Source organism: Parus major, chromosome 4 (assembly GCF_001522545.3).
Source record: "Parus major isolate Abel chromosome 4, Parus_major1.1, whole genome shotgun sequence".
Lineage (NCBI taxonomy): Eukaryota > Metazoa > Chordata > Aves > Passeriformes > Paridae > Parus > Parus major.
The window spans coordinates 60,382,384-60,403,102 of NC_031771.1; the positions used below are offsets into that span (position 1 = coordinate 60,382,384).

A 20,719-nucleotide genomic window follows, 5' to 3' on the forward strand; every position below is an offset into this window, starting at 1 on the left:
AACTTGTTGAATTGATTTGTGCAACTGAAGCACTGAGCTAAACTGCCTTTGTGATGTAAATTCTACTAATTCTTGCTTTAGAATTGTACTGATACTGTGAAAAGGTCTTTTTTGGTGTATTTTTTGTTCGCTTTTTTCTGTTTAGGTCTGATGCAGACATAATCAATCAGAGATTAATTCTGGCAGGCTTTCAGAGTCATGTTTCCTTTTGACTTACGTGATAACTGCTATGAAAATTTATTTTTCATTTTCATACATTTGTACAAATCTCTGGCCTCGATGCCAGCCTTGTTTATAATTTGTACAACTTTCCTCCACAGGGGTTTTGCTAATTTGACTGTAAAATATTTTAACCCTGTAGATGGAATGTGATGAGTTTGCTCAGTAGATCTAATTAATATATTTGTGGTTCTCTGACTTATTCTGCAATGCAAATATCATATTTTATAATTGAGAAAAGAAAATTAAGAGGAGATTCCTCAAACAGGAAAGCAGAATTATCTTGATGTAATTTTTTAGGAGAACTTTAAATCACTCATTTAAAATACTCATAATGTAGAAATGATTTGAAGCTTGAACACTCAAAGAACAAAAGTCTCCAAAGGTTTGGGCTCCTTGGTTTTGAGTTGTGTTGGATATAACTCTTTATTTGTGGTATAATTTCACATTGGCTTTTCTTTGTCTTTTGTCTACAGCTGCACAACTTCAGCATAGCTCAATTCATTTTGTACTCACTGAAATCAGATTTTTCATTGATTTTTCATGTTAAGTGTGTTCGTTCTTTCCTAGCAGGTAAAGGCTTTTAAATTTTAAGCAAGTGCTGTGGGTTACCAGCGAGCTTTTAAACTGTATTAATGGGAAGGCACAGAGTGATTTCAGAAGGAAATATTTCTGTAAATTAGAGTGGTTTTGGTTAGAGTTCTATGGTAGCTTCAGCAGCTGTTCATGTGAGTTGCCCAGTCTTTGATTCAAGCAAGCCCTTGGGCACTTGGTAGAAATGTTATAAACATTTGAGTTTCAGTACATACCTTAACTTTATTGCTTGGATATGTAGTTGAGCATGGGCAAACAAGAAAAATTAACTTAGATTTCATATAAAAAATAACCCTGTTTAAATGTGTATTTCTGTGTTATCACACATAGTTCCGTAGGCATTATTCCATGGTCCATTGGCAACATTGGTTTAAAAGTTTTCCATTCCAAATTTTCACTGTTCTTGTTGTTATTCCCACAGTTAAGCATGGCACCCCTCAAAGCACAGCTTTGAGAGAGCTTTGAAGTTTTAGATCCTTATCCAAGGCCAGTTCAAATAAGCTGTGGTCAGCTTTACCATTGGAAACACTTGTTCAGCTGTACCAGTGCACGTATCTGTAGAGTCTGCCTGTGACCTTGAGCAGTGAAGTGATGTGAGTTACTCTGGATCTGTGCACTAAAACCCTTCATAGGTGTCCCCAGCAGAAGAGCACAGAGTGCTGCTGAGACATGGGGACAGAGACTGCAGGGGAGGTGAGATGGTGTGATAAGGGGCCAAAGTCTCTCATTGGCCTTGCTGCTAAAGGCTGACCCTGCAAAATGGCCTGACACCAGTCTGTAATGAAAAGTGGCTTTCTGTTTCAGGTGTAAAGAAACCTTATCTGAAGGTGTCTCCCACTATCTGTTAAGTTGAAGTGGTATGAGAATAAGGAATTTTTTCTAGGAGGAAAAAATACCTGCTCTTTCATTCTGTGCTTTGTCAGAATTGTATCCATGCTAAAAGAAGCAATTTTTTACAAAGATAGGATCGAGGAGTATCCCTTGATGGAGATGGTACCAGTGAAGAACTGTTAAAGAACTCAGTGGATGGTGCTGTAGTGGATTGGCAGTGAGTTATCTATTAAATACTACTTGTATCATTAACATTCTTGACAGGAGCAAACTTGGGAGTATGTTCCATAATCACTGTGAACAATGAGACGTTCAGAGGTGTGAAGTTTTCATGTTTGATTGCATCTGTCCATTGAAGAACATTTTCTTGTAGAATTAGGCAGAAATAGATCTCATTAAAGGAGACAAATTAGCCAAAAGTGAAAGAAACTCCCTGCTGGGTTCTGAAACCTAATGATTGGTTGGAAGTTGGCAAGAATCTATTCCTGATGTTATTTTGTTAATTGATACAGAGATTGAACAGTGTGGATTGAACCAGGAGTACTTTTAGCTAAAGTAATGGCCAAGTCTTTTCTTGCCTGTTTAATTTGCAGCCCTGGAGACATTAAATTAGTTGTGTTAGTAGAGGTCAGTGAAGGAGACAGCAAGGTAATTACTGAGATCAAGGGAAGAAGTTGATTGAAATAAACCTTCACGTTCACAAACTTTAGAAACTGTAGCAGACAAAGATACCTTTTAACAAAAGGGGGAAGAAGGAAGACCCATTGAGGGTTCCTCTTTGCTCTGTGGTGGGGAGGGAATCCTGGTCATTTTCTGAATTGTATTTGTGCTTGAGGTTTTTGCTAAACTGGAACAGAGCTGATGGACTCTAGAATTAAATTCTCATAAGGTTTGTATTTAAGACTTCATGCAGAGGTAGGAAAGTCAAAAACTTGTGCTAGGCTGTTCTCAGACATGAGAGTGAACTAAGACTTATTCAGAGAAAATTATTTTCCTTTAAATAATGTCGTCAGTTTCATTTTGATGGGGACAGTGCCAGTCTAGAAACAAAAATCTAAAAAAAAAATTTAGAACAGCTATTTTAAAGTGATGATCTCAGGATTAAGCTTAAATCTGAGACAGTACACATATCTGCTTTATTCCTTTCCCATCATAGTAGAGCTTGTAAATTTGGGTGTTTTTCCTTCAGAGTTTCATCTCCAGTTCAGTTGTTTTATAACTGATGGCAACATTTGTCATTTCATTACTCCTGGTAATGATGACTTCTGTGAGTTGCATTGCTCTAACAGATGTCTTCTCAGTGCTGCCTGACATCTTCAAACAGTTGGTGTCAGGTACCTGTTTGCTATTTGGGCCTGCCATTGAGTGAAAGCTCTTAACATTTATTTTGCAAGCAGGCAGACTTGTCAGCCCTTTCATATGTTCTCACCCTACTTCACTGCAAATGAACTTGAGTATGATTGTTCTAAATACACTGAGGGACCTATAAGTATCAGAAGAGTTGGGGGTTTTTTGTCAGTTGGGTTTGGTTCACAGATTTTAAATTTGCCTTTTTTTCCTCCAGTAATGTCAAGTGATGAGTGGAATGTTGTAGTTGGGTAAAAACCAAATCTACGGAGCTAAACATTTGTTATCAGTAAATAAAATAATTGTGTCTTTTAAATGTTGATTTTTAACAGCTTTTCTTCATAATTTTTGGGAAATTTCTGGTTGCTATAGAATAATTAGCAAATGGCTATAAAATGTAAAATGCTTGACTGTAAGTTGGGCCATCAGTACAAGTTCATCAGCTAAATGAAATTGTATTTTCTTTCTACATTTCATATTTGATCTTGTATAAGGAGTGATTAATATTAAAATACATTTTTTCTTTGAAAAAAGGATCCTAATAATGCTTAGTACTGTAGTCTTAAGTTGTAGTTTCTCATGTTAACAAGTTTTTTCATGTGTTTCCACTTGCTTACATGAATCAAATAGGTCATTCTGAGAAACTGCCTGTTATCTAAGACTGGACGGAGTGGAATGAAAATGTTGTGCACTGCAGGTCAGGGAATTAATTTGCAGCAGAGAACCATAGGGAAGAAAGCTGGATCCATGCCAACTCAGCAATGAATATGTTGGGGATGCAGGATGCTTTCACTGCAGCAGGGGAAGGCAAAATGAAGATGGCAGTAATTCACGATGACATCTCCTTCATTCTGCCCTCTGTGAATGGGGATTCCTCTTTTATTTATTGAGAACTGTTGTTGCTGGGCTGAGGCAATACAGAATTTAAATTGCTAGATATCCAAGTTGCCTTTTCATGGTGAATTTGGGTATTACTCTGTAGTTGGGTAGGTTAAACTAGGAGCTGCTCCCCAGGATTCATACATGGAAAAATCCTGTTACTTTTAGAAGGTGGAGCCTCATGAGTTGCGCCCTCGATTTGTGGATGATGCCAAGTTGGGTAGAAGAGTTGATCTCCTGGATGGCAAGAAGACTCTGCAGAGGGATCCGGACAGGCTGGATCAGTGGGCCCAGGGGTCTGAGGTTCAGCAAGGCCAAGTGCCAGGTCCTGCCCCCAGGTCACAACAACCCCTGCAGCACCACAGGCTGGGACCGTGGCTGGAAAGGGCCCGGTGGAAAAGGACCTGGGGGTGTGCTGATTGAGAGTGGCTGAACACGAGCCAGGTGTGCCCAGGTGGCCAAGAAGGCCAGTGGCTCCTGGCCTGGGTCAGCAATAGTGTGGCCAAGCAAAAGTTTTTTGAGTGGCTGAGGCAGCTGGAGATGTTTACCCTGGAGAAAAGGAGGCTCAGGGGAGACCTTATTGTTCTGTGCAGCTCCCTGAGGTTGTAGCCAGGTGGTAGCGTCAGGCTCCTGTCCCCAGCAACAATTGATAAGACAAGAGGAAATGGCCCAAGTTGTGCCAGGGAAGGTTTAGATGGGATATTAGGAGAACTTCCTTCATGAAAAGCATTGTCAAGCATTGGAACAGGCTGCCCAGAACAGTGGCTGAGTCACCACTGGAAGCAATCCAAAGATGTGTAGATGTGGGACTTGGGCACATGGTTTAGCAGTGGACTTGGCAGTGCTGGGTTAGTGGTTGGACTTGATAATCTGAAACCCAAACATTTCCATGGTGCTACACTGCCAGTGCCAATTAGTGGATGAGGCAAAGAAGGTCTGAAAGCACAGCCATTGAATCTGTGCAAGATGGACTGGAGGGAAAGCCATAGAGAGGCTTTGGATCTCTAATGTGAAATAGCTGCCTGGGTTCTGGATCCAGGACTTTTGTGTGTGCATTGAAAACCTCTTGGTTACATCAGAGAGCACACCACCTTGCTATTGCTTTCTTCTGTTAAAGTAGCCTGTAAAACCCTAAATACGTACTAATTGCTTTAATTACTATAAAATCTTCCTTTATTTTTGGCATTAATTCACTTTCATCAATGACTTCTTATTGCCATAATGTGATGTTGAAGGAGTTCTGGTACTTAACATCAAGCTAGAAAAGGTAACAAAAAGTCATGGACTTATTTAAATGAAGAGGCAAAAATATCATCTATTAAGCTCATGGTGATATCATCACAGAGCATATTGCCTCAGCTAGATTTTATTGGTTATTCAAAGGATGGCTATTAGAGAGGTACTGAGCAGCACAGGAAGTTACCTTCCTTTGAAGAAGTCTTGCAAAAGACCTCAGGCCATATTAAATTTCATGTTGTGGAAGAGCAGCATAAATTTTATCAAGAAGATGTACTGAAGGGTAGATAAGTTTGCCTTTTGTTGATCTAAACATGTTTCATAGTATAAGAAAGATTAATTTCTTGGCAATTTTTGGTACCTATTCTGGAAGCTAATGCAGCAGTTGATGTTAGTTTTATGCTCTGATTATTTAATGTATGACCAATTACTGTCAGGTCAAAAAGAAACCAATTCACTGTCCTCCACTGTGGCTACCTTATGTACATTGTCTCACTAACACTCATTATCTTCTCTATCTAAATATAAGTGCTGACTATTATATGAAACTTTGATCTTTGTTGTCTGGGAAATGAGGAGTTTGGAGTAAATCCCAAAGCAGAATCTCTGCAGTGGCTGCCTGTGCTTCTGTAAAGCCTCAGCAGAACACCTGAAACAAAACTGCACATCCCAGTATGCAGATAAACCAAAAGATAACAGATAAAGCTGCCAAAGGAGGCATTAAAGTGTGGAGGCTTTTATATAGAAAGATGGATCAAGTGAAAGATTTACTGCTTCAGTTCTAACTAATTGATTTCTGTTGCTTAAATTAGAGCAAAATTTCAGTGCTACCATGTATCCAAACCCATTCATTATTAGCTTACAAAGCAGAATACAGTAATTAAATAAATTGAATGTTTCTTGAAGCTCTTCTAAAGAAAAGACTAATTTGCTTACAATGCATTGGATAGTCTGTCTAAATTGGCTGGCATCCTTCCAGTTTTAAAGCAGCTGAGATCTGAAATTATTATGGGAGCAAATATTCCAGATTTTTTATGTAAGTTACTCTGCTCTGGGTATCATAAGAAGAATGGAAGAGGCAAGGGAAGTGATGGAGAATTGTTGGTTTGTTTTGTTTTTTTTCTTCTGCAGGATGATAAAATAAACCCTGTAGAGCAACAGAGAATTTGGGAAATTGCACATCTTGAAACATCAAAAGCAATTTACCTTGTAGAGATCTTTCAGTATTTGTACATTATATATCAAAGTTCTATCAAGTGTTTTTCCCTAATCTTCCTGTATCCCTGCTGGACTAGGCAGGAAAAGATGGCCATCTTTTTAATTGGCTTTTTCACTTAGCTCTCTGACAGAACAACCAGCTGCCTCTGTGAAGCCAGGTAACTTTATACAAACAACTGCTACTGGAGAGGGAGCTATTGTGATTTATCTCCACTGGGAAGTGTATATTTAAATTCTAATTACCTCTGGTTTAGCTTAATACTGCTGCATGTATTAAAAAAACACCTGAGTCAAAGTCTGACATACATGGAGATTTGTTGGTAGATCTTTGGGTGCTCTGGAACAGAAGCATCTAGAGATTATAGGAATGTTGAAGAAATGAGAAAAAATATTAAATGGTTTTTAAGTGGGAAACAAACAAATTATATAATTAAACATCAGTGTATTGTAAAAAGTTGAATTATCTTCATTACATCATCTTGCCTTTAGTTGCAATATTTAAGTGCATTATGGTATAAAATTTCATGATGCTTGTAATAATTATCTTCAGAGACTATTTAGACAGCATCTTAGTGCTTTTTAGCAGGTAAAATGATTAAAAAACCAGAACAAAACCATGGAACAGTTTCTTACCAGCAATGAGTCCTCTTTCTTTATTCCATTTGCATAAAATGTTCTTTGATACATCAGGGATTTTGAATATGTATATAGGTAATTATGTAAGGGAAATTCAATCTGTCTTGTAGCTGCTGTCAAATAAGATTGCATTTAAAAATAATACATTGAAGGAAGATAAAATTTAGGGAGAAAAGTTTTTCAATATGGCCTTTCCTTTTATTCTGTGTAGCTTTTTAGGAAAAATAAGAGGAAGAATTGCATTTCCCCATATTAAAGTTACGTGGCAAGTAAAATAAATTGGAATATCATGTCCTAAAATAAAATGTAATTGGATTACTTAAAGTCTGATATATCCAGATTTGAAGAGTATTTTTTCCAGGGTTCCCTACCTTATTATTTCTCAGTATTTTGTGGAAATTTTGTAAAATTTTAACTGGTAAGATTGCTTTTTACCACTGTATCTCTCCAATGCAGAAAGGCCTTTGAAAACTTTGATTAATTCTCTGAAAACAGGAATCTGGCTTTTTCATCCTAGTGATAAAGACCAACCTGTAGTGCTCTGGTGATAAAGTGAGAGCTACAGGCAAAGCACCTGGTCTCAAAATAGATCAGAAATTACAGATTTGAAATACTTCATGAGTGACTCATGCCTTTCTACAATTTAAATGTTTTTATCCTCAGTTTCAGTCTTTGCTCTGTAACTTTGGGTAGGAGCTAGATAGTTTAGGAGTTGTTTTTCCTTATGAGATCTACTTTCAAAATACTTTGGTTCCCCAGGCAGATTTAGCTAAATAGTGGTGAGAGAAGTATACTCAATATCATGAATTAAGAAATGGAAGGAGAATAGGAAACTTCCTATTATTCTGTTTTTTCTGAGCCTAAAGTGTCACGCCAATTTGGATGTGATTGCTTGGCTAACTCGTGGTTGTTCTGGAGAGAGGAGGTGGTGACAGCGTTCTTCAGCCTGTGCTTCAGGATGTGCTGCAGCAGCAGGGTGTGGGCATCTCTGTTCTCGTCCAGGATTTGACCTCCACTTCTCCTTGCAACTACATGGGGGAGTATGCAAGGTTGTTTTTTCCCTCAGTTCCTGCTAGGGGCATCTCTTTGGATTCTAAGCGATTCTAGTGCCCCGCTGATCCTGGCAGTACAACAGGCCCAGCAGAGTGAGGGGGAGATTTCACCCCTAAAATCAGGTATTTTATGTTGGTGGTTCTACTTTTCTTTTCTTGTCTCTTCTCATACCTGCTGGCCATGGTCTGTGTTGTGATGCTACAGGGCATTTAATTTTCAGTCCTGTTTCTAGAGAAGATGGTTGATTGTTACAGTTACTCATGTGTTTTAACTGTATGAGCTGGGTGGGTTTTAACTGTATGAGGTGGGTTTTTTTGTTTGTTTTTAACAACTTTATTGAAATGAAACTTATTATCTCATTACAGCCTTGCAAAAAGTACTTTATTATGAAAGTGTTTTAGTTGTTAACACTTCAAGTACCTTTTACCAGTGTGTAATAAATATTGCTGATTGTTAATGTATTCACTTATTTTGGATGAAGACAATTGTAATTGTAGCCTTAATGTGAAGATTATTTTGTGGCAACAGCAGGTGTTGCAGTCTGTGCAGAAATTGCAGAAAATGTGGATCATTCTTTGTAGCTAAAGTAGATTTTGTCTTTTTTTGATAAAAACATATTTAAAGGGGCAGTTTTTTTCAAAATTCTCTTCTATTGCTTTTTAAATGCAGGTGAAAATAAAACATTGAAGTGTAGATTTAAAGCAATTATGTCTGTTAAACAATTTTGTGCAGACAGATGTGGTTGTATTTGTTTGAGAAATATTTCAAGCAGAATGTGAATTCTGTAAATATCGGAAGAAACATAAAACAGACTAAACATTTTTAATGAAAGCACTCAGCCTTTTTCATGCTCTCAATCTACCTTTATTATGTTAATCAAATTCCATGCAGTTCTCAGCAGGGGTATGTGAAAATTGTCTTTTCAAATAAATGAATATGCATTATTTACTGCATATCAAGAAACTGGTTATAGGTCTTTGATCACTGTCCTGGTGCAGAGGTAGATCAGAGCAGTTACTAAGGCTCTAATTTATGTGGTGTCCCCTTATCCTCCTGAGTGGCTGAGGGATGAGATGCTAGGTCAGTGTGTCAGTCCTTGCCCACTTGGGATTCAGGTGTGTAAACTGCTTTGGATTACCAGGATGAGTTTAAATATATTCAACCACAATGGTCCCAGTATAACTCAGCTTCTAACAACTCCAAGCTACCCTGTCAGGTGCTGTTTTTGGGAATAATGGGAGTGCATATTGTTTGGGCTGGTGAGAAGAAATGGAAAAAGTATAATTCACTTGTACTTTTAGTTTATTTACTGATATGTACAGATAGCTGGAGATAAGGAGCTCTTTATGTCATGCCTCATCATGAGAAGTCCCATTAACCTTTGACTACCTAGTCAGAGTTAAATACAACTAACCTGAGAAACGGTTTCTAGGAAGACTCGAAAGAGTGAAGTTTGCTGCTCTTGTTTCTGTGCAGTATTCTCCTCTGCTTTCACTGTGTGTATGAAAACCAGGAGAGTTAAATACTGCATTTGCTATCTTAATTGGTAGGTACCTCACTAATAAATTCTATTAAAAAGTTAGAAAAAATGTTTTCTGTGCAAAGAGTATATATATGGTATCCTGTGTTTTGATTCAGGATAATGTTTTGAACATCATAAACCAAATCATGGATGAATGCATTCCACATGAACGGGCCAACCGAGACTTTTGTGTTAAGTTTCCAGAGGAAATACGCCATGACAACCTTGCAGGACAGCTTTGGTTTGGAGCAGAGGTAGGTCTGTCATAATTCTGTTGTTTGGGATTAATAGACACTTTTTTTGTTGTAAAAAGCCACAGTACCTTTTCAGGCTTTGCTGAAAGAGGTACAAAAAAAAATTTACAGAGCCAAGTAAATGAGAGGACTTGCTCTGGATGCTCAGAGATTTGGGGTTCTTTAACTGTGGTTTTGGCTAACAGCATACCAGGTTATTTTTGTAATTGTGTGCTGTCAGTATTCTATAGTGAAAAACTCTTCTTTTGTGGGTTAGCATATTTTTTTTCTTTTTTTCTTTTTTTTTTTTTTTTTCTGATCAGCCATTTTATGTTTTGAAGATCTTGGAAACAAATAAAAGTGTATTAGGGAGTTTTATCAGGACAAAAGTTTATCTCCAGCAAATAGAAGTGCATGCTGTCACTTTATTTTATTGCTTATGTTATGCTGTAACTCATCCTAAATATGTAACTTCAGGCTGTCATTTGTTGCCCATAACTTCCTTGTTTCGTGTGTATGCCAAAAATAGAATAGTTTCTGTGCAGAACACTGAAGTCCACTTTTCTTCTCTTACCTGGTTTCTCTGAAAGACTTACTTCTAGAGCAACCTGTCAGAATAAGGAATTTTTGTAGCAAATAAGCTTCCATTATTTTAACCAAAGGAAGCTTGAAGTGTCAGAACAAAAGGCTATTATATGCAAGACATTTATTTATTAGTACTGATGTCTTTTAGCTTAAAAAAAAAATCATTGTGGCATCTTTAGTGATAAACTCTTTACTTTTACTGGTCTGAAGGTGGCTTAGGGCAGCACCATGAGACTTCAGAGTGATTAGTCTAGACATCCCACACACGTTGTAGTCCTGTTTTCAGTCTTGCCTCTCCTGTATTTGAAACAATCCTTAGCCTCCTGTTAATATCCTTTTTTTTTTTTCTCTAGCAGTTTCTCCTTTCTTTTTCATGTGCACGTTTTCCATGAAGATTTCCCATCTTGTTCAGTCCAATATGCCTCCATATGTTCTGTTTCTGAAACTTGCTTTGACAATTGTTAATTGCAGGCTACTCTGAGTCAGAGAAGTCTCAGATAGAATTTACTAAATTAATTTGGTATGTCAGTGCTTTGTAATCCTGTCCTCAGTCTTGTTTTATTCACTGCTGTGTTATATAATCTAAACCTGTTTCCAAATCAAACTTCCACTGTGCAGCCATCAGGCTGGAGAGACCTGTTGGTTTCAGAGAAAGTAACATATGCAGTGATGATGTAATGTGAACTCCTACTGCTGTAGGCACTGTCCTCCTGTAAATTCATGTAGCAAGAAGACTGTATGTGCTTTAGGAGTACACACTGTCAGTACAATCACTGAGTTATCAGACTGAGAATACCTATCAGCAGCTAACACTTTATCCATACTTCCCACAAATACTGCCCTCAAATCAATGCATCAGGCTGCTGAGAAAGGGATTGCAAGTCTCTCATACTGAGTTGCAGGTGAGGCTTCCATCCACAGGATGCCAGGGGAAAAGTGGGTGACACAGTTTCAAATGGAGGTTTAAAAAAGGGAAAAAAGACCTGATCTTTGAGAACAACCTTGTGTGTTCTCAATTAATGGAAGTATTTCTATTTACACCACAGGTGTAACTTATGTTGGTGCTCATTGTCTTCCATATGTATCCATAAAAGAATAAAGCCAGCAGTTGTTTTTAGTGGCAAGATTTTAAAAAGGTTTTATTAATGTGTTACAGTAAGAATCTACTATTAATGTCTTTGTCAGCTGGTCAAAGAGAGTCCGTGTATAATGCCTGGGGCAAGGAGTCTTTAAAAGAGTTGTTTTCCAGACACTGAAAGAGAAGAACCACTCGGTGACCTGATTTTTGTATATAATCATGATTTCAGTGGGAAGCAGTATGCTGGCCTAACTGCATCTCTGTGTGATAGCCAGTGTGAGCAGTTTCTCTGTAAAAGACATCACAGTTGCAGAATTTCTGTTCTTTTTATAAGGAATAGATTTATTTTACAGAGTCAAGCAGTCTAGCCCAAATCAAAACAGCCCGTGGACTGTAGTTCTGCTAGATTCCTATCTCACTTATGCAAGCAATCTGTGTGTGCATAGAGGATCTATCCTACTAATGCTTACTGCCTAACTGGTGGGGGAGAATAGCTTTAGTTCTTCTGTCAGCTCTGTGGTTCTTGTACTTCAACCCTCTCCTCATGTCTCCCTGGCTGAGCTGCTTCCTAACCTTTTCTGTGAAAAGCTTTTGACTCTTGACATACCAGCCTTAAGTTTTTCACTTGTTTCATAATCTGCAGTCAACTGGGGCTAAGTATTGCCCTTGTTCAAAAGCATATCTTACTAAATAGCACGTATTGTGCTTTGTTTTTAACTATAAAAGTATTTTTACTTTGTAAAAACTAATATTTTATCTCCTCATATCTTTCTTAGTGTTTGGCTGCTGGTTCAATTATTATGAATCGTGAAATTGAGAGTATGGCTATGAGGCCCTTGGCCAAGGATCTGACGCGAAGCCTAGAGGAAGTCAGAAATATCATTCGTGACCAGGCCTTAAGGGATTTGAACCTCTACACAGAAAAAATGAAAGATTCCCTGAAACATTTTGATGTCCTTTTTGCTGAGTTCGAATTAAGGTAAAAGAGATTAAGTAAATGTGTTGTGAGCTATGTCTTGGCCACTGCAGCAGTTTTGTGGCTTGTTGGGTTTTGGAAATTGGCCGTTTTGCTCTGTGTTTTTTGAGTGGGAAAAGGATGTAAATTTTTTTATAGTTGTATTTGAATTCTTTAGTAATTTGTTGTAATGTTAGATTTTTTCTTTCAGTGTAGCAATAATGAAAACTAAATAGCTCTTTAGCAATCAGCATTTGCTCTCTCCAACTAAACTATAATCCACCATTTGCATACTGGCATATGGCATTTGAGGGAGAATTTCCAAGACACAAAAGGAAACCATAAATCTCTTCTCTTAATGTTTTCTTTGTCACAGAAAAGGCAACAAACAGGAGATGCTTAAAAAGAAAAGAACGATAACAAATATTCTAGAGACTATGAGGTTTTCTTCTCTTGTGCTTAGTGATACAAGCAAGATGTCCCCAGTGAATTTAAGAAGGCAAATTGAATTCTGATGGAGGAAGAGCTTTTACACGAGCCCTAATTAACCACGAGGACTCGGTGATTTGAAAACTTGTGATTGAAAAATGACTTTGAGGTTTTTTGCTTAAGTAAAAATAACTGCTTTTTTTGGGGTGATGCTTTTTTTCATCAAGGGTCACATTGACCAGTCATGCATTGTGCTTCAGAGTGTAACCAGCTACCTGCCTGTGTGTTAGACACTTGTGGTGCTGGCCACAGACAAGATAATGGGCAAAATTATCTATGGATCTAGTACGATACAGTCACTGCTGCCCTTAGCAGAACATGTTTCTTAGAATTGTGTAGTCTTTTAAAATTTCTTGGGAATAACCTACAGACTGTCATGCCCCACATTACTGCTTGCCCTTCCTCAGAATTGTTATTTTCTTGTGTTCTTTTACTCAGGTAAGCAGGTTTTTTTCTGATTAGAAAGAGCATCATTATTCTGTAATATTGAAAACACTTTAATTAAAAACATTGTCTAAAAACATGTTTTTAACTGAGGGTTTGAATGCAGACACCAGTGACAATCAGTAACTGGTTCTTATCAGTGTCTGTGCAGTTTTTGGCCTGTCAATACCAACTGTCTAAATACAGCATTTTTATTTACCATTGTTTTGCAAGCAACTTCTTCTCTTTCTGGGTTACTTGTATTCTACAAATGACCAATTAAGTAATACAGTGACAGAAAACCACCAAACTTTTTATCAGTGTTTCTTACCTTGTTGAATTACTAGCTTTTGTTAGTAATTCCACATAGAAATGAAGCCAAATTTTAAGTGTCTTACCTGGGTAACTGAGTTTCATTAAACTAGTTTCAGGTAAAACCTTTATAGAAAAAATAATTTGCTTTAAGTCAGTTTTTTTTTTAATTAAGGAAATGCAGAGTAAATTATTCTGTCTTTAAGATGGGGCAGTAAAGATCTTTCAAAGGTCCTATGCCACACAGTAAACAGTGCTGTTAGCTAAATGTGCTGTCATAATTATATCATTATATCATAAGTGTGATGTATTGTTATAATATTTCTAAATTACTACTGACTTCCGCTGCCTCAATTCCTCTGCAATAAGTAATTTGGCTGTGTTTCTTGTAGATTCTTACACGGTACACAGTGGGAGCTGTTAAAATAAATACAAATTGGTACAGGAAATCATCTTAGGTTTCTAAGATGATTTGTCCTAGGTTTGGTTTTATTTCTAATGTTATTTGTTAAAGCATGTGAAACAATGGTATGTTATTTTAATCATTTTTGTAGTTATGTGTCAGCCATGGTACCTGTGAAGTCTCCAAAAGAATACTATGTACAGCAAGAGGTTATTGTATTGTTCTGTGAAACTGTGGAGAGGTAAGTTAAGGACTAGATCTTAATTTCTGTGTTTACTTTCTGTCTGAGTTTTTGTAGAAGTACATTAACTATAATCCTGAAGAACTGTCATAAAACACTAGGTATTTTGCTTTTCTAGTAAGTGTCCAAGTACAAAGTTCAAAGGTGTTAAGCATGCTTGCCAGGCACAAATCTGTGTTTTTTTGTTTTCTACATTAAAAAAATACAAAAAACCACAAGAGCTAATAATCCGACAATAACTGTATTGCTGGTATGACTAGTTACAGATGTGTACATGAAGACTAAGCATTTAAATAAGCTAAATCAGTTCAAGGCATCAAGACTTAATGATATTTTATGCTAGAATACATGGGGAGATGACTCAAATCATCTGTGAACCTCCAGTGATTATCATAAAGAACTCAAAAAAGCTCTTTAAATTCTCAAAAAAGCTCTTTAAATTCTCAAAGACTGGTCTTTGGCTCTATATGTATAAAGGGACTATGATGAAAGAAATTAATTCAGCAGTTTGTAAGTTCTGGAAGTATAAGGTGCAAAGAAAAGTGTGAACTTGTAATGTACTGTGAAAAACTTTCTTTTCTTCCCCCTTGTGACAGATTAACTAGCCTGCAGGTGGGCAGTAGAGGGGAACAGCATGTGAAATACTCAGCCTAAGCAGTGCAGCACTGTTCTTAAAAGAAAATTAGTGAATCATGTTCTGTGTAGAATTATTAGACACCAGTTGACTGTAAAAGGCTCTTAGAATAAGTGTTGGTTTTACTGTCATGTTGGGAGAACTTGTGAAGTAGGACCCCTGGGTCTGGTGCAGTTGATCCTTTCATTAAGGAATGGGGGAGCGCAGAGCACACTGCCACAATCTGTACATGACACCAGGATCAGGGGTGTTTCAGGCATTTTGGGAGACAGGATTACAACAAGGTCACAACAAGTAGGAAGAATGACCTTTCATCAGTCAGAGAGCTACTACACATACACACAGTCACCTATGGCATATATGTGTGTCCAGCAGAGGCCACAAACTTGATGAGGGGTCTGGAGCATCTCTCTTAGGAGGAGAGGCTGTGGGAGCTGGGGCTGGTTAGAGGAGGGAAGACTGAAGGGATGTGATCAATGCACACAAATATCTCAAAGGTGGGTGTCAATTGGATGGTGCCATGCTGTCTTCCATGGTGCCCAGGCACAGGACAAGGAGTAATGGCCATAAGTTACAACATGAGAAATTCACATCAACATGGGGAAGAATTTCTCTCCTTTGACCTGGCAGAACAGTTGTGCACAGAGATTGTGGGGTCTCCCTCTCTAGAGACATTCCAAAACCACCTGGAGATGATCCTGCCTGGCAGGGGGGTTGGACTGGGTGATCTCCAGAGGTCCCTTCCAACTCTGACAATTCTGGGATTCTGTATTTGATGAAGAAGATGAAAAAGAGATAGTTTATTTCTTGTAGCTTCAGAAAAATCTGTCTGGGCTGTAGGAAGGAACAGGGAGTGAGGACGGGCTACGCACTCCGTCCAGCGTTGGCACCAGCCAGGGTTTGCTTCATGGTCGTGTCCCATCCACCACCAGCAGTACTGGCTGGACAAGTGCTGACAAGGAATAAAGAAAAAGTTACTTCCATTCTTCTGGGGACCAAATGCAGGACTAATGTGCAGTTTTCAGTGTCGTCTTAAGCACTGATATGTACAAGTCAGAGAAGAAATTTGAGGGTGTTATGAAACATATGGGGTGAAATCTGGAAAATGTGAAGAAACTGGGAAATATAGCCAGGTAAAAATGCAAACAAAATGGGGTTTAATTAAAAAGGAGCTGAAGATATTTGAGAAGTTTTTTGAGGACAGTGCAGTGTCCCCCAAATATTAAATCCTTAGACTTCACTAAGAGTTACTGTGTAGAACTGGGCTGTTCTTGGGTGGTTTTTTAGGTTTTTTATTAGTTAAGAGGGAGATTAACCTTGATAATTAAAGCAGTTTGTATTTGAAAATGAAACCCAAGTACTTTCCCCTATTATTTTAAAAATGTTTCTTTTATTTGAAAAATTGTCAGCACCAGTGATTTTTCAGTATCAAGCTGAAGCTTGACATGAAATAGTAAATAGAGAAAATTTCATAAAACGGAATTGGGTTTTGAATTACTATAAAAGCTTTAGGTGTTCAAAGGGATTTTTTTTTCTTGCATTTGTTTTTATTATACTATTCTTTAAAGCAGAGACTTAAGCAATCAGTTATATATATAGTGATTTAGACTCCACAAAACCAGTGCATGAGTTAAATACTACCAGTTTTGTTTGGCTTATAACAATTTTTTCAAATTTTTCCTCAGTGAAATGTTTTCTCCATGACTTTGATGTTTTACTAAATAATTTTATTCTTTTGCTTAGAGCCTTAAGGCTTGGATACCTCACTCAAGATATGATTGATGACTATGAACCAGCTTTAATGTTTACAATTCCAAGATTAGCCATTGTATGGTGAGTAATTTTTAACTACTCTGCTCTGCCTCATTTAAAAGTTTATTGAAGATTTGAAAAGCTGTGTTTAGAATTTTGATGGACTGTCTTTAACCTGAGTTTGCTTTAAAATTCTTCAAAAGAATTAAAGAGGAGAATTGTTTTGTTCTAAATCATTACCAGTTTAATGTAGAATATCAAGACAAAAAAAGAAAAGATGGTAGATCTCTAAACAGAGAAGGCACTAACAATTGATCAGGCATCCTCTAGCAAAATTTAAAAATTAGGAGCATCAGTCTTTGCAATGTCATGTTGTTGGAAGTCTTTCTTGAAAGCCCATATTTTGTGACACTCATAAAAAGGATGACTTAAGGATATAATTCTTGAAAACTGCAAGTTTCCAGTTAAATTTGTGTGTTCTTCTCAATGGCTCTAGTTAAGAAAGAGTTACCATGGCAGACTGCGTTGTGACTGAGTTAGGCATAATTCTCTTGAAGGAAAGTATTAATATGTGTAACTTTGTGTAGATTTGTGCCCTGTGTTGACTACTCAAGGCAACTAAATTATAACAATGTTTTTTGCTTCATGCAGTTTTTGCAATATTGAACAAATCAGATGCATTTTTCCTAATGAGTCTTCATGGTTTACTAAGGCAGCAGCTTCTCTGGAGTAAAGCCAGCATATTTTTAATATTTTACTATTGTGAATGTTTTAAAGTTAGCTAATATAAGTAGGATAATTGAGGGAAATAAAAAACCTCAAATCCTGAGTGTAATACACTTCTCCTCAGGAAATCCCTGTGGCCTGTTGTTCCTGTTAAATAGTACATTGTCTCTAACTGTCATTCTAAAAATAATAACAGTAATTATCTGATTATTGGAAGACAACAGGAATGTGAGAACTCAATTTGAAGCTTCTGGAAGACACAGTGAAGGAGAACACATCATGGCTTAACTGGAAAACCAGGGCTCTCTGGCAAATAGATCATGTCTATCCCAAATTACAAATAAGGATAGAGAAGGAGAAGAGAAGTTTAGCTGCTCCTAGTTATTCCATGATAAGAAAAGAAATCACTGTCATGTGAAGTTCCACAGAATAACTACCCCATCCATATACAGTTTTTTCTGGAAGAAGCACAAGCCTTGTAGGAAATAATAACATGTGAATTTTAGTTCTTTCCAGTGCTACAGCTATATTCAGGCTTTGATTTAGAGCTCTTTCAAATGTTACACATATATAAAAGCCATTTTATAATTTTTTTTTCTCTGTGCTCTAGCCCACGTATTTCTTTTTAAATTTCTTCCAAGAGTTAAATTCTGTGGCAGGCAAACTGCCTGAAAACCAGAAGAACAGTGACTTGGCATTAGGTATAAGTTGGAGAATAGCCTTGAGCTTTCACTGAGCAAAGTAGTAACATTTGCTTATGCAGAACATAAGACATGAGTCAGCAATAACTACTTCACTTTGTGGCAGCCTGTTGGTTGAAGCTTGGAAAGCATAGGGAAAAAAGATTAAATTATGTATCCTTGGCAACAAGATAATTTGTCTTAAGCCACAAAAAAATAGTGACTTGCAGAGGAAGCAACTTTTTCTGCCTCTCATCTCCTCTTCCCTCCTCCTGCCCTCAAAACCCTAATCCCCTGCTCCTTTTTATTTTTTTTAATACTTCAGTGGAACTCATGTAACCTGTGACATCAGCTTTGCTGCTGTGTTTCAGAGAGCCTTTGGTGGTCACACGGGTGCTTTCTCAGGAAGAACTGGTGACCAAAAGACTTTGGCAGTCCTGTTAGCCAGGGGTCACTTTACTCTGGATGATTTGGATGCTGGATAGCTCTCTGAAGCAATATGTAATTTGAGTTTAAGAAAAGGAAAATGCCTTTGAAATAGCTTGGGTAACACAGCACTGACACTATGGACAGAAAGGGGAAAACGGCCTTGGAAAAAGAAAACTGATGTAATATCATCTGTGAGAACAGGTTGCCTTTGGGAAATATACGTTGTTTTTGCAATGGGCAGAGGATTAAATAGCAGAATGGTGCCTGGTGGGAATCCCCCCTCAGGCACAGTATGGTGTGGCACAGCAGATACAAAGGTAAATTTTGTTTATTGTTTTGCTTATTTTGTTTATTTTGTTAATCCCTGACACACAAACAGATTTGGGCAGTGGTGATTTGGTCAGGAGGAGCTATTGAGATATCTACTGTGAAGTACCTGGAGGCTCTCAGGATTATGAATTTACCTATTTCCAGGGAAATTTATACAAGTGCTGAGTTGATGTAGAAGCATGGTTTCTTCCAGACATGTTTTATGTGATTAAGAAAATATCTTTTCTGTTTTTATCAGGATATATTACCAGGTTATATTATTATAGAGGTAGAAAACTAGGAGCTCAGGAGTGAGCTACCTTACCTGGAAATTATTTAGACTGGAAAGGGCAAGTCATCTGCAATATCTCAAATCAGTAGACCTTCCCCAATGTACTTGATAATAGGTTTCCTTTGTGGGGTTTTTTGTTTTGTGTTTTTTATTCAGGTGCAGCATGTGTTCTTCCCTTTATGCTTCCATTGCTTTTCCTACCATGTTTAAGAAAGGGGAACAGAGTGTAGGGGATCTTTTTCCTGTTACTTTAAATAGCATCTAATTCTAGCTGTGGATGAATAAGACAAAAATAAGATAACGAGATGTAGTTAAATGTTGTTCTAATATTTATGTACAGTTGCTCTTCTGACTATTCAGTGGTTGCTCTGTGTAATAAAATTTTCATTTTGGTGTGTGTTCATGCATGTGTTTGAATTACAGTGGCCTTGTTGTCTACTCCGAGGGACCATTAAACTTGGACCATAAACCAGAAGATATGTCTGAACTCTTCAGACCTTTTCACACTTTGCTAAGAAAAATAAGGCAAGTAATAAAAGATAGTTGTAATTGCTTCTCTTCTGAAGCGAAAATCAGAGGCCTGAAAACTTATAAATGCTTTAAAAAGTGTTTCTGTTTGCTATGTTAACCATAAACTGTGTTTTCCTCTCATCAGCCTGATATACCCGTGAAATAACTAAATGTAGTTTTTAATTTCATGGTAGTTTTCTGAACTTTTAATCTCTGTGATAGTTTCTTATTTTTTTTAAGTATCATTTTATAGCATTTCACATTTTCCTTGTGGTTAGATGATGCCTGAAATACTAAAGTTAGAGTTTATTTTTGGGAGATTCTGTTTCTAATTAGCATCAATGTTTCTGCTTAACTAGGCTTATTGCATTTTCTTGTTATGCTGTGATGCAATACTCAGATAATTCTTAACCTAATAGAAATGACTATTAGTTTTTCATATTGTAAATTTGTTATTTACAGGATTCATCACTTTATACTTCTTTCCATAATGCTTCAGTGTTCAGTGCATCATTGGAGACGTGGGCTTTGGCTCAAGTATAAAGAATGTTAAATTTTTTTTTTCTTAGCTGAGATCTTTAGAAGACTGATCTGTTACTTTGGAGAAATTAAGCTGTATCTTTAAAGGATCTTTATGCTCACCCTTCAGGTATTTTATTTGGATGTTAAAAATTTTTCTTAATCCTAAACCCTGTTATTTTCTTAGAATTTGGATTTATCTACCAACTGCAACTTTTGTTCCTAGAAATCTCTAGAGATAATTTGACAAGTTTGGGGCTTTTTCCCCCTGTGTCCAATTTTCAGCAGTTTTTCACCTTCCCTGGATCTCATGGTGGCAGTTTAATGTAAGAATAGTTTTCAGACAGTTTATCCAGATTGATCTCCTCTCATCCATTAGAGGTGAGGCACCTCCTGAGGGAGAATGTAAGTTCTGTCAGGGATGGTTCAGAGGGGAGCTATTTCTGAAGTTAGCCTTTATGAATATCTAGACCACATCCTCATGTGTCCCTTGAAAACTTGCTAGGATTTTTGTCTAGAAGTCTTATTTTTAACTACATTAGTGATACTCATACTGAAATATGAGAATTAAAATTGACAAATCAACATGTTTGGTTTGTTGGGGTTTTTTGAGT

The 20,719-nt window shown here is 37.2% G+C and overlaps 1 protein-coding gene across 6 annotated transcripts in view; it reads left to right on the top strand.

Moving 5' to 3' along the window:
* ZFYVE28 (zinc finger FYVE-type containing 28) overlaps positions 1-20,719 on the top strand; it is a 145,413-nt gene that overhangs the window by 73,580 nt on the left and 51,114 nt on the right. For all 6 annotated transcript variants that reach the window (XM_015625176.3, XM_015625177.3, XM_015625178.3 and 3 more), the window contains exons 3-7: positions 9,652-9,789; positions 12,208-12,410; positions 14,165-14,254; positions 16,632-16,721; positions 19,500-19,601. In XM_015625176.3, coding sequence (XP_015480662.1) covers positions 9,652-9,789; positions 12,208-12,410; positions 14,165-14,254; positions 16,632-16,721; positions 19,500-19,601 — 623 coding nt within the window. The remainder of the gene's footprint in view (positions 1-9,651; positions 9,790-12,207; positions 12,411-14,164; positions 14,255-16,631; positions 16,722-19,499; positions 19,602-20,719) is intronic.